Raw genomic sequence first — 14,816 nt, forward strand, 5'->3', positions numbered from 1 at the left:
CCGTCCTCCGCTCCTGCCTGGGGGGGCCCGCCCCCTGCTCCTTCCAGAGGGGTACCGGCCTCTGCTTCCACCGGAGGGGGTCCGCCCTCCAGACCGTCCAGGGGAGGCACGCCCTCTACCTGGCCTTTCACCAGAGGGGACCCGCCCTCTACCCTGTCCACCAGAGGGGACCCGCCCCCTGCCTGTCTTTCCACCAGAGGGGACCCGCCCTCTGCCTGTCTTTCCACCAGAGGGGACCCGCCCTCTACCCTGTCCACCAGAGGGGACCCGCCCTCTACCCTGTCCACCTACCAGAGGGGACCCGCCCTCTGCCTGGCCTTCTACCAGAGGGGACCCGCCCTCTGCCTGGCCTTCTACCAGAGGGGACCCGCCCTCTGCCTGGCCTTCTACCAGAGGGGACCCGCCCTCTGCCTGGCCTTCTACCAGAGGGGACCCGCCCTCTGCCTGTCTTTCCACCAGAGGGGACCCGCCCTCTGCCTGTCTTTCCACCAGAGGGGACCCGCCCTCTACCCTGTCCACCAGAGGGGACCCGCCCTCTACCTGGCCTTCCACCAGAGGGGACCCGCCCTCTGCCTGGCCTTCCACCAGAGGGGACCCGCCCTCTACCTGGCCTTCCACCAGAGGGGACCCGCCCTCTGCCTGGCCTTCCACCAGAGGGGACCCGCCCTCTGCCTGGCCTTCCACCAGAGGGGACCCGCCCTCTGCCTGGCCTTCTACCAGAGGGGACCCGCCCTCTACCCTGTCCACCAGAGGGGACCCGCCCTCTGCCTGGCCTTCTACCAGAGGGGACCCGCCCTCTGCCTGGCCTTCTACAAGAGGGGACCCGCCCTCTACCCTGTCCACCAGAGGGGACCCGCCCTTTGCCTGGCCCTCCTCCTGAGGGCACCCGCCCTCTACCTGGCCTGCCTCCTGAGGTGACCCGCCCTCTACCTGGCCTGCCTCCTGAGGGGACCCGCCCTCTACCTGGCCTTCCTCCTGAGGGGACCCGCCCTCTACCTGGCCTTCCTCTTGAGGGGACCCGCCCTCTACCTCGCCTTCGCCGGCCTCCTGAAGGGTTCCGCCTTCACCGCTGCCGGCCTTCTGAGGGGGTTCTGTGCCACTGCAGGTCTCCTGAGGGACTGAGCCCTCATCGTCCTTGCCGCCGGCCTCCTGAAGGGTTCCGCCTTCACTCTGCCTCTGCTTGCCCCCCAGGCCGTCCGCCTGAGGCTCCCTGCCATGCCCTGGGGCAGTTTTCTGGACGCCCGCCTGACGTCCCTCGGCTCTGCCTTAGTCCATTTTTTTTTGATGCCCCCCTCCTGGCGCCCCTCCACCCACCCGTTTTGGGTTTGACTTTCTTTGTTTTTTGCTTGTCGTGGGTCGCCTGGGAGTCGACCCTTAAGGGGGGGGTACTGTCAGGGTGTGGGTGTCTCCCTGTGTTTTTCCCTCCTGTGTTGATTACTGTTCCCTCCCCTAATGTGTCTCAGCTGTTCCTCGTTGTGTTTGTTATTTAAGCCCTCGTCTTTCCTTTGTTCGGTGTGCTGTCATTGTGGTTTGTGTGTGGTTTGCTGTGGTTAGTGTTGGTTGTAGTCCTGCGTGTTCCGTGTTCCTTGTTCCCTTTCGAGTTCCCTGTTGTCTCCCGAGTTCCGAGTTGTCTCCCGAGTTCCCCGATACCTGTGCCTTAGCCTTTAGGTCTGAATAAAGTGCCGTTTACCCTCAATACCGTCTGCGTTTGGGTCCTACCTGCCTGCCTGCTCCTCCAGCCCCCTTAACAGAATGACAGCACCACGATGGGACCCAGCGGACGCTCAATTTGGCCGTAAGTTGGAGGATTTGATAGCCAAAATAAATAAGACAATGGAGCGCTGGGAGGGTGTGGGGAACCGTCCGGTTCCTGAGCCCACTCCTCGCTTTCCGGCGTGGTACCGGCCTGTTAACATTAACGGTCTTTGCAATGTCTCCATCAACTTTAAAGACGTCTGTGATTTTGTTTACTGTGTATGAGTCATCAATACCAGTTACATAGAGGCAATTTGGACCTCTAAGATCATATCTGTTACAAAGTTCCATTTTTTTCTCTATCCAATGTATTTGGTTTTTTCAATACTACAGTTTTGAACTAATTTTATCAGTCTTGGGTGACTAAGATATCTACTGGTTAAAGTAGTCTACAACGGTTTTCAAAAAGTTCTATGGCTCCTTTATGCTAAACTAATTAGCCTCCTGGCTAGCTCGCCACATTTGTAGCACCTCGCTGATCATTACATGTGCTAGGGCTAGATTCTAGGTTCTAAGGAGCAGTGTGTGACTAAGTTAATAACGACACACCAAGACTGAGAGGTAAGTTTGAACTGTGGTTCATTTATGAAGCAAATAAAATGGTGAATCCATACATCATTCGAAAAATAAACCATGAAAAATAGAAAAAATCAAATATGTAAAAAAAGAAAAGTATTTCCCCTCTTTTGGTTCACTTTGGGTTGATTTACACCTATTTAGGTCAATAAAAATATTTCTAACGATGCAACTTTAAGTTGCTATTTGAATTATTATTCGCTTTTTAGTTGACTCAATTTAACTATAGCCTAATTGTATCCAAGTGGTGCAATTTTGAGATTTTAGTACTATTTTCTATTTATTTTAAACACCAAATACCCAATAAACAAAAGAAATGCAAATACAATAAAATACAACTTAGTGCATCAAGTAGAAAAAAAAGAAAGAAAAGAAAACTAGCATTATCTGGGATCAATACACTTCAATTTTGAACATAATATTTAATCAGTCCTTTTGTCAAATCCTTCACTTCAGTTGAAGCTCCACTGCATGTTGCAGACACTTTTGGAAAGTTAATTAGTCTTACCACACTCCTCAGTTATCCAAGAACAGGAGCGTGGTCCTGCAGCATGAGAGCTACAGCTCGCGATTGACGTCTTCTATGGGTAGCTCGCCATCTTGTTTTTTCTTCGGTTCTGTTCTACCAAACGATCTCCTCCTCATAAAAATAAACGTCCGAGTCCTCAAACGAATAACAACAAAAGTCCCGTGGCATAGAAAAAAATAACACCGAATCCTCCTAATAAAAAAAAACTGAGTTCTCAACCGAATAACAACAGAGTCCCGTGGCATAGAAAAAAGTATCACAGAATTCTCCAATAGAACGTTAAAATAAAGTAATCCAAAGTTATCCAAAAACAAAAGGGAAAAAATGAGGCTCAATGCTCTTTAAAACCTTGCTTTGTTATCGCTTTTCTCTATTCTCTTTTACCTCTTGTTATTCTCCTCTTATAACTTTTCTGTCTGTCGCTAGTCTTTACCGCATCAAACTGGTCCGTTCCGGTTTTTCGCGCTCACTCACTCGCAAGTGACGCTACACCGTTCTGATTGGTTGTCTACGGTTGCACTCGCTAAAGGGCAATACACCAATTATATTATCACAAAGGTACAATAACAACAAAGGTTTTTTACTTTATAGCCATGTTTATAGTTTTTAAATTGTAGTTGGCTTAATGCAACATGCTATATTAGATACCCACTATACATTTATTACTGTGTTTAACCTTTTATTTGTTTAGGTCAGTTACCCTGGGTTACACACTCAATGCACCACTCAACACACAAGGCAGGTATAATCAACCTTCCTCTACCTCAAAGTCTTTCCTAGAAGCACGGGTTCAGATTACAGATTATCAGTCCAGTATTCAAGCCAGAGGTCTCCAAAAAACGTTAGGCTGCGGCAGAGTCAAGAAGTACGGAAACAAGGTTTATCATCATCAAGAGAACACCAAACCTTAGACCAAACCTTTACTAAAAAGTGAGGTAAAAAATGATACTGATTCGGCTACTTTTTCTGAAAGAACACAACACGAACAAGGAGAGTGATTAGACATAGCTGGAAATAATGGAATTCTGACTCTACATTAATGATAAAAATAAATAAAGGAAATAATACTAAGAACTAGAAACCATAAAACATAATTGTAGACTGAAGGCTGGGAGTAATAAGCAGCACATACCGGAAATGCTTTAAAAGCACAGCTACGCTGCTCTGGGTCCTCTACCTCGGTTGTGATTAATAAACTTTGTGTCATGGTCTGTCTGTTTCCTTTTTTTTTTTTGTTGGAGGCTGTGTTGGGATGTACGTGCAGCGCTGTCGCTTCAAGGCCCGAGTTGGAGGGTGCCTTATGGACTATCAGAGTGGGGGTGTTGAGTGTGGAGTGCCATCTGGTTCAACATTTCTCTCCAGCCCCTGAGCTGACTCCGGTCCCCGAGCCCTGTCCGGTTCCTGAACCCTACCTTGACTTCCAGAGGGGTGCCGCCTTCTAAACCTTCCAGAAGGGGTCCGCCCTCTACCTCGACTTCCAGAGGGGTGCCGCCTTCTAAACCTTCCAGAAGGGGCCCGCCCTCTACCTTGCCTTCCCGAGGGGTTCCGCCTTCTGAACCTTCCAGACCTTCCAGAAGGGGCCCGCCATCTACCTCGTCTTCGCCGATGCCGGCCTCCAGACATTTTTGGATTTGACTTTCTTTTTTTTTGCATGTTGTGGGTCGCCTGGTAGTCGACCCTTGAGGGGGGGTACTGTCATGGTCTGTCTGTTTCCTTGTCTTGTTTTGGTGTGTTACCTGTTTTACTTTGGTATCAGTCTTGTTTCTCCCCATGTCAGGTTTCCCTCCTGTTTGATTACTGCTCCCTCCCTAATGTGTCTCAGTTGTTGCTCATTACGTGCCCTGTCTGTGTTTTGTATTTAAGCCCTTGTCTTTCCTTTGTTCCTTGTCAGATCATTTTAGTTTGTGGTGAGTTCTGTCCTGTGTTACCCACGTCAACCGTGTTCCTTTCCTTTTTGAGTTAATAAATGATCCTTTTACTCGAACTGTCTGCGTTTGGGTCCTACCTGCCTGCCTGCCACCCGCTAACCGTGACACTTTGGATTAAAACATAGTTAGACAGTTCCATGCTCATTAAAGTATTGTGTTTAAATAGTTAATGTTTTAATTGATTTTACAGTATATTTCTGGATTGTTTATGAAAATCGTGCAATATATAACGTACGCCTATTGCGAGTCGCACTGTTGACTTCGTTGCGTCTCGAGCCAAGTCGGAATCCTGAGTCCCCATCTCTGGCATAATCCTTCCAGTTCACTGAACAAAAATGTGTCTGGATGTGGAGGATAGCAGGGAAGCTTCAATAACCAATCGTAACTCATCCCTGAAAAATGCCTGGAATGGATCTGATGTGCCCCTTCCAATAGAGCACTAACCGAAACCTGTATCTCCTGGTTTCCTTTGATTGCTATTCCAAGTGAGCTTTTCCATCTAAAAAGTTTACTGCAGAAAATATCCTGCAGATCATCAGAGAATTTTGACCCAGTAGGGAATTCCAACCTACATTGTCTCTGACTGGGGCTCAACATTTATTTGGTGTAAAGCATACCTTTAAAACTTTGTTTTTGGCATACATTGTAACAAATCACAAACACTGGGACAAACATCTGCCACAGTTCAGTTTTGCCCTGAAGGTTCAGTTTTGCCCTGAAGGTGCAGGAGTCGACAGGGGTCACCCCAGCTGAACATAACCTGAACCCGCCCCTGCAAGATTCTCTGGCTGTTTCAGTTGAAGAAGTTCAAAGCTCCTTTCCAGAGCTCGGAAAGGCAATAAATAATGCCAAACAATTGTGAGCTGGAATGGAAAGTGAAGGCCCGGTACCCATCCTTATTGATGGGGTGCAAAATCTTTTATGGCAAAACTGTATCTAAAATGGGTTACACCAAAGATGCTTTCATAAGAATTTTTACCACTTATGGAACGCCAGGGGCCGAATTTAGTGTACTCGGTGAAGCGTGAAGGAGTTTCAATGGGATTTTCCATAAGATCTACTTTATGCAAGCTAATCATTCTGTGGTCATTTTATGATGGTGGATAAGCAGCCACACTTTTTGGTCATTATATTGATTCAATCGAACCATTTAGGTGGAAAAGGGTTATTTTTATCAGATTATGGTAATTTCCTCATGCCCATGCAACAATAGCTACCAACTACTCACCATGTACAAGCTTTATTCACTTACTTAGCATTGCTATCCAATTCATCTAAGAATTTTAATGATAAGAAATATTTGTATCTTTAGGCATTTTTACACTCCCAAGCCGGTAGGGTCGTGGCTTGGCACACCCTGCAATTTCACTCAGTACGTTTACATGCAATGCTTAATCCGATAATAGCTATAGTTCGACTATGCTCCTCAATTCGACAACTGCAAATGGCGGTGAGAAAATCGATCATTGGCCGAAGCATGTCATACCGCGGTACGATAGGTGGCGCTATACCCATTTCAACTAGTGGTAATAGAGCCACCGGCTGACCTCTTTACGTCACCAGCAACGACAAACTCAGGCGGCATTCGAGAAAGATGTTTTCAGTAGACAGCTGTTAGTTCGGCCGCGGCGCAATCATTGAATAAAGATGACAATAAAGAAACAGGTCGGCAGGGACGCGGGAAGTGGGAAGTGCTTAGGGTGCTGCAGCACCCTAAGCACCTTGACGTTCAACATCTGTTGTTGTGCAAAACATTCTAAAACTGGTGTAAAATGTTGCTGGCCATATTAATAGACACGTTGAATGTTATCATTTTGATTCTGGAATCCCGCACATAAACTGGTTGGCAAAAAAAGAGCAAAGAGGGACGGTTCACTTCACGGAGAAATCGTCACTTTCCTCATATCAGACAACTCGTAACTCTGGATGAAAGTGAAGGCTTTCTTTTACTGTCACTTTCCTTTGTAAACCTTGTGGCAACCCGCTCCTTGAATGAGCCGGGTTACCGGTACAAACGACGCGTTTAGTGAGGGTTAAAGCCATTGCAGGCATTTATTAACAATCAACTTTAGTCAACCAAGGAGCTTGCAGTCTAGGGCCTCCGTGGGCCTAGCCTCTCGCGGACACGAGCACTTCCCCCTTGCCGTACTGTGCCGTGCTGTCCAAGTGTCAGTCCTTTTATATCTCCTCCTCGGCTTTCGGCCAGGTGTCACCTAATCACCCTGATTGGGGAGCCGAAAGGGCTGCTCTCGTTCGCCGTCTGGTGGGTGACGGCGGTACACGCCGTCCAGGACCAACCCTCGGGCTGGTCCGAGCCGAGGCTTACGGGGCGGGATGCCACACTCCTCCACCCTTTGTCTAAGCCCCGGGTAGTCAGGTGCTTGGTCTGCGTCGGCTGCGTCATCTCCAGCAGCCTCGTCTCCGGCAGCCTCGTCTCCGGCAGCCTCGTCTCCGGCAGCCTCGTCTCCGGCAGCCTCGTCTCCGGCAGCCTCGTCTCCGGCAGCTTCGTCTCCGGCAGCTTCGTCTCCGGCCGCCTCGTCTCCCGCCGCCTCGTCTCCCGCCGCTTCGTCTCCCGCTGCGCCGGCGGCGGCTGCCTCTCCTGCCGCGGTGGCGACCACACCTCTCCTGCCCCGGGACTCCAGCGCCGGGTCCCAAAGCCGACGGACAATCGGGCAGTCCCTCCCAATTAGGAGCGCAACCGGGAGGTGGGGCACAATCCCCGCCCGTGCCGTAAACACCCCTTGTGGTGTCCGTACGACCACATGGCAGGTCTTATAGGACCGTATGTCCCCGTGCACGCAGGCCACCTCGATGGGTTTCCCCTCCCTCCCTCCCGCCAAGTCCAGGCGGAGGAGGGTGACCACGCTGCCGGTGTCCACCATGGCCTGCGTGTCCTGGTTCATAACCCTCGCTGGTATGGTCGGGCTCCGGGACGGACCCTGCGTCCAACAGTTTGCCAGCATACAGGGCCGACCCGTCCCCACGTCCGCGTCGGCCGGCGGCGCCGTCCCGTTCCGGTCTCGCGCTGCGGCCTTGTCTCCCGCTGCGGCAGCGGCGTCCCTTGCGGCGGCGGCAGCGTCTCTTGTGGCAGCGGCGACGTCTCTTGCGGCGGCGGCAGCGTCTCTTGCGGCAGCGGCAACGTCTCTTGCGGCAGCGGCGACGTCTCTGGCGGCGGCGGCGACGTCCCTTGCGGCTGCGGCAGCGTCCCTTGCGGCAGCGTCCCTTGCGGCAGCGTCCCTTGCGGCAGCGGCGGCGTCTCTAGCGGGGGGTCGTAGTGGGATCTTCGTGCCCGCATCCTCCACCATATGTGGCAACCCGCTCCTTGAATGAGCCGGGTTACTGGTACAAACGACGCGTTTAGTGAGGGTTAAAGCCATTGCAGGCATTTATTAACAATCAACTTTAGTCAACCAAGGAGCTTGCAGTCTAGGGCCTCCGTGGGCCTCTAGCCTCTCGCGGACACGAGCACTTCCCCCTTGCCGTGCTGTGCCATGCTGTCCAAGTGTCAGTCCTTTTATATCTCCTCCTCGGCTTTCGGCCAGGTGTCACCAAATCACCCTGATTGGGGAGCCGAAAGGGCTGCTCTCGTTTGCCGTCTGGTGGGTGACGGCGGTACACGCCGTCCAGGACCAACCCTCAGGCTGATCCGAGCCGAGGCTTACGGGGCGGGATGCCACAACCTTTAGAAATAACCTCCTGGCCGCAACAGCTTGTCGGCATGTTGTTAGTGTGTGAAATTCAGCACAGTATCAGCCGAGTTGAGTCTAATTTCCACCTTGTTTACTTGCTAACGTTTGTGAATAACAGTGGCTAGTTGGCAGAGTTTGTCTTTTTACACACCAGTAAGTGTGCTCTGATTTAAACAAGTGTTTATCAGAGCGGAGCCCTGAATGTGACGTCACCCGTCATCTCGTCTCTGTAAACATTGGATGTTGCGCCGCATTTATTATGACGTCATTATATAGACTCTCTCAGCACCCCCCACTCGGACTGACTTCCCGCGTCCCTGCAGGTCGGAAGATGAAATTATTTATTTTGACAGACCTGCCTGAATTTACTAGCCTGGTCCTACCAGACTCTCGTACTTCATTTCATTTTCACAGAGAGTCTGGTGCTACTCAAATAACTCACTTGAAGGCGGGTGTCTGTTTAAGTTTAAAACCATTGGGTCTGCCCAGTGCCACTCTAGAGCTGCCATAACCAATCACTAATATTTGGCCGGGAATCACGTTGCGCGCATTCTGTAAACAAACCAAACAGCTTGCGTGAAGATGTCCGTCAACGAGAATTGACTTTAACATCATTGTTCTCAGCCACTCCCTCTGTTTGCTGATTGGATGCAGAAAATTGTGACGGAGAAAACCCACTAACATACCGCAGACCCAGACCTAGTACTGAAGGGAAATCAAAATTGAGCGGAAGTACTAAGGCGGGTGGAGCCAGGCTACGTAGTTATTACTTTACAACCTTGTTGTAAAGTAGTTGATGTTGACTTTTAATTCAGCCTTGGGTGAACGGGGTGCACTGGATGCATGCGCACTCCCGTGGCTGGGGATACTATTCTTATAGGGGGTAACTACATTGGCACGACACAGGCTTCCTCCACCTTCTTTACCACCTTTTCAAATAAATCGCCAATTCTCGATGTCCGACGGTGGCAACAACACAACTCTTCTCTTTCTACTTCCGGCTCACAGCCCCGGGAAAAAATCTCGCGCCTGCGCAGAACGCATAATCCAATTCCAATCCAATTGAATGTATACATGCAGGGTTAATGCGACTTTCAATTGAATAATATGGGGGTCTAAATCGGACTATGAGAAACTAGATTTGGTCCGATTTTAGTCAGACTAAGGTGTTTACATGCATCTTAAAATCCAATCATTGTCGGACTAACCCAATAATTGATTGCTCTGACTGTCTTGCCTGTGTAAAACCAAGGGGGTATATTGCGCCTTCGTCAAGGATTCGGCTTTCTTGGTTCATCGGAGTAGGCGGGACTATGCACGGAGAGAAGAATAATAATTTGCATACTGGGAATGTTTTGACATTTTTATATTCAAGCCCCTCGCATCCAAGAATGAGGAGACGATATCGGAGTGTAGGCTACAAATGCGATTAACTATTTACAAGTGCAAAAACGCCAACACTTGTTTTTTATCCCGATGAAAGCCTTGCAAGGAAAGTTCCTCTGCTACTTTCTCGTAGATCGCGCCATCTTTCAACGTCTTTGTTAAATGCGACTGCATTACCTGCTCACACATGATCAGCAGCTCGCAGATTTTTGCTGAAATGCTGTCTAATCGCATTTCTATGAAATTAAACCCCCAATATGTGCAGGGTCCGAGAGGGTAAATTGGGGTGCGAAATCAAGCACGTATATCACCTCGGTCAGCGTAAATGCGCAGACCATGCCAGGAAAAAGGTGGGTATAAGACGGGCATATTTGGCAGTGTAAAAACGACTTAAGAAGCAGTATATTTGCCTTCTTTATTCTAATGATGCATATAATGGTATCTTTTGAGGATCAGCACCATCTGCATTCTTGTTGTGCAGCCAGTTGATTTTGTAATTTGACCAGAAGCAGTGGATATCGCTTGTACAGTTGAAATAAAGTGTACTGCATTTCTTTCCTGTCACATTACAACGGGAATGGCCTAGCTCTCTATAGTAACTCCGGTTATAGTGCAGGTTGGCCTCTTAAATAATGAGGTGGTTTTGGAGGACGTGGGAGAGGATATGCCAGAGGTGCACATAGTTAAAGGGGAACTGTCTCACTCTAATGTAGGAGAGTACATCTTCAACAACGTGAAATCACCAGCAAAAAAGAAAGATTACATATTGTCATTGTTGGGGTTTGCTATAAGGGAATGTAATGCCCCACAAGTATCACAGGATCAACTTGAGGTGATTTACCGACAAAGAATTATAGATTTCTTTGCTAGATTTTGTATTTTTTGTGGTTTAACGTATTGGTACAATGTTCAGGTTTGTGTGATGTTTATCGGTGGCCACAATTGTTTTTCAATGAGCGAGGCTGAACCCAACAGAACATAGTTGGGTTCAGCCCAACATAGTTGGGTTTTATGCCAGGGACGTTGACGTCCCTGGCATAAAATAATAGATAAAAGTCAACCTCATTTTGCGTTAGCAAAGATGATGATTTGGTACACACATGGATAAACTTTCCAGCCAATCCATTAAAATATGTCAACATAGGACCTTTGAAGAGGTATAATCTGTTACAATACTCTATCCAGGTTATTGGACTTGCATTTATCACTTACCTGTTTTTTGGCATTTTCATTATTTTTCATAAATTATTATTTTTTATTTGAAAATTAATCACCCACAAAGTGGACGGTATATAATGTAATTTAAACAATTTAATCATTATTTCAATATGAAATGCATATGAAAGCCCTCAGCACAGGTTTCACTGTGCTTACTAGACAGGCAGGAAAATAAAATATCAATCATCCAATTAAATGAGGTAGAATAGACAGAAAGAATGAAAGATGACTGCAAGGATAAATATTGGTGACAACAATAGCATATATGTTGTTAAAAGCAGAGTGCAAACAGAATGCTGGATCACAACAAGACAGAGGGAACAGAGATAGAAGCAGGGTGGGAAGCAAGAGGAGGGGGACTTTCCTAAGCCGCCGTCATTTGCGCGTGTGTGTGTGGGGTGGGGTGGGGTGGGGGGGGTGCACAATTCCGCGCACGGTCACCATCTTACACATACATGCACACACACACGTACACATACTGTGCTCAGCGGCAGCAAGGGGCTTTAAACGGCTTTTGAAAAACGAAAGGGAGACAAAAGGACTGTAACCTGCTACAATGGAGGACAACATGGATGATTCCCAGAGCCAGAAAGGTAAGAGGAAGGGCTGGAATTACTGCAATTAAAAAGAATCCTGCCATTTAACTTGCATTCCTTCATCTGAGGATTGTGTGGTGATGCATCCGTCTGCATGAGATATGATTTCTTTGTGTATGATGCAGAGAGTGAAGGGAGAGAGGACGGATGGGGGGGACAAGAAATATAAAAAATGTAAAGTGAAAATGCAGAACCCGTTTCAGAGTCTTTTAAACCACATGAATCCATTTTTTCCTGAATAAAATTTTGAGCGTTCGGGCTCGTCTGTGGTCATTATCGCTTCAAAGCCTATTGATGTTTTTATCTGGTAATAGTATATTCTGGGATGCATCTGATTTTGGACAACAGACCACGGAGGTGGGATAACCTAAGAAAATAGGACATGGTTATGGATGGAGAGCTAGGAGGGAGCACACATCAAATAGTCAGTGTTGTTTTGAAAATAGGGATTCATAAGATGAAGGGGAAAAGGGAGGTGGGAGTGGCAGGAGGCAGAGAGAAATGGAGGGAGGCAGAGAGGGTGGTCAGGGGAAGGAGGGGTGAAAGAACGAAAAACATTAAATAATTATTTGGAAAGGTTTTTGGGTGGGGGTTTAGCCAAATCTGTGATTGATGCTTCCATTGGGCTACTCTTTGTTAGGCTCCATTGTTACCACTTCACGCTTGTCAGAATGCCTCTCCTCTTCTTTCCTCGCCTTTCTTCTCTCATTGCCTTCATTTTTTCTTGTTTTCTCTCTTTTATTTATCTCTTCTAATGTCCTGCTCTTTTTTTACGGTCTGAATGTCTCCGTCCCCATTGTTTTCCTTTTTTAATTTGAACACACCCTCCTCTGCTGCTTCTCAGTCGTTTATCTCTGCATTACATCTCCATGTTGTTCTGTGCATCTCTCCCACACCCTCCCCCCTTCTGCCCTCTCCCTCCATGTCTTCACCAGTCTGTGGAGATTGGGACACGGGAGGCTCTTCTCCCTGCCATCTCCAGCCTTACCGATGCCATCCCTCGATGGCATCACATAAAAACTGAAATCAATCCATGCTTATTTCTTTGGTTTTTCTCTTTTATTTTTTTGATCAATTAATTTCACTGCGTATTCCAACCGATCTTCGAAATATTGCTGTTTTAAATGGCATAGAATATGGGCGTGTCCCAAGGCTTGAACTGGTATGTTCCCAAAAACAGACGCAATGACAATTTTTTCACACCATGTGTGGAATGCTTCAACCAAAATGCGTTTTTAAATGAATAGTTTATTCCTTTACAGTGTATTAGCATTGTTTCCATGGGAACAAGTGTAGGCCCTAGATTTCTGTAATGCAATAGGTGGATTCAGGGATTTTTTTTCTGGAGGGAAACAGCTTGAGCCAATCAGAAGGCACACTTAGATATAGGGATGCTTATGGCAAACTGATTCTTTGTTTTGAACAAACGAATAACCCTTTTGATTTTTGTTAGCATGAACCTTTCCAGTTTCCATGTTAATTTGATTTAATATAAAAATATATCTTAGAACAGAATAGAATGAAACTGTACGCCTGCAAATTTGATGTTTTATCAGCTAGTGAGGTAATAAACAGGGAGATGCATTTGAAATTAAATGCATTCATGAGTCAAAGGAATAAATAGTATTGATCTGAGTACTATGAATGCCAAGTGGGAAATTGCGGTTGACGGTAATTACAATAGAGCAGGAAGGAAACTAAGAGCAAGAGTTTAGTCTACATGTTTAACTACCGCCTTTCATGACCTACTTTTTTTGTTGGAGGTGGGGGGATAAAGAAAGCATGGAGTCATCATACATGATTTCAAGAAATTGATTTTGGATATATGTATTAAGGCTAACTTATTATAGTTATAATTAAGACAAACTAACCATTTATGTTTTTTATTCTCCATTCTCCCTGCTTCAGACAATGCATAGCTAAATCGAGAGACAGAACTACAATTTTAAAATGAGGTTGCTATAAAAAAATCTATCTTACCTAAAAAAAAACGTTGGTTACATAAACCATCTAGCTGCCACAATCACAAAGCTAGCCAGCCTGTTGCAGCATTAACACCTTGCTCCGGAGATCCATCCCAATCTGGCTGCTTTATGGCCCTGACGGCCTTAGCCACCTGGTTTGTCCTAAACACTCTGATGCATGGCCCTTTGCACTACTTCTCCTCTCTGCTTTCCATTGCAACTGTGTCTATTTTGTTACTGACCGCTAATAAAAAGCAACTTGGTGAAGAACGGAATAAATCAATACAAATGTAATTACATGCCAAACCTATGGGGAGATGAGAGTGGATGAGAGAAGCACACATAAAAGCTAGGGTAAGATGAAGTAGGAAAATAATGAGGCTGACTGTGAAAATCCATTCAACAAATAAGCTTAATAAATTGTCAAGTAACCATAATTGTGAGAACAGAGTGAAATGTTAATGATAATGAATTCTATACGTTGATAAAATCCATTTACTCCAGATTACTGGCAAATTGGTTAAAGTTGACATTGTTTAGTTAGATTATGCACTGAATGGAATTCTGCATAGCATTGCAAATGACATAACCCATTGAATAGAAGTCAATGGTTTGGTTCTTAATAGAATGATAGTTGTATTTCCATTTTAAATAGAGCAAGGGGGAGCTCAAATTGTCATCTATTTTCCATTTGAAATGGAGCAAGCGAGAAAGTTGACATCAATGCACGAAAATTATCACAGGATCAAACTTTTTATTTTGCTCCCCATAACCAATTTGCAATGCTGGTGATGTGTGTGGCTGCAAATACTACTTCAAAACCAAACCTCTAGTCAAAACAATCTGAAGACCGAGAGCAGCAGTAATGATCAATTGATCCTGCACCATCTGGAAGCTAAGGCCCAACTGGCCATTAGTTTTCCATTTAAGGAGCTTTATGTAAGAAATTGACAATACTAGATCATAAAATCACAATGGAATGTCATCAGAGATTTAGGAAACATGCCGTCGAAAATCAGTTTTTCTGATGTTTCAGCAGGCATGTCGTCCTTTAAAATGTTCGTTCCGGGTCGGGATGTTAGCTTTGTTTGAATTAATATGATTGACTATTCTCTGAGTACCCCAGGTTGCCAGATATGAAAGAAATTGACCCACAAACACGTTAGGCTGCAGCC

General features: G+C 46.6%; 1 protein-coding gene across 1 annotated transcript in view; it reads left to right on the forward strand.

The window, feature by feature from the left end:
- The first annotated feature begins 11,476 nt into the window (after positions 1–11,476).
- The window catches only part of gpm6ab (glycoprotein M6Ab), a 19,692-nt gene continuing 16,352 nt past the window's right edge, over positions 11,477–14,816 (forward strand). The window contains exon 1 of the mRNA XM_030352186.1: positions 11,477–11,674. Coding sequence (XP_030208046.1) covers positions 11,638–11,674 — 37 coding nt within the window. The 5' untranslated portion in view covers positions 11,477–11,637. The remainder of the gene's footprint in view (positions 11,675–14,816) is intronic.

The sequence above is a fragment of the Gadus morhua genome, chromosome 3 (genome assembly GCF_902167405.1).
Source record: "Gadus morhua chromosome 3, gadMor3.0, whole genome shotgun sequence".
In the NCBI taxonomy this organism is placed as follows: Eukaryota; Metazoa; Chordata; class Actinopteri; order Gadiformes; family Gadidae; genus Gadus; species Gadus morhua.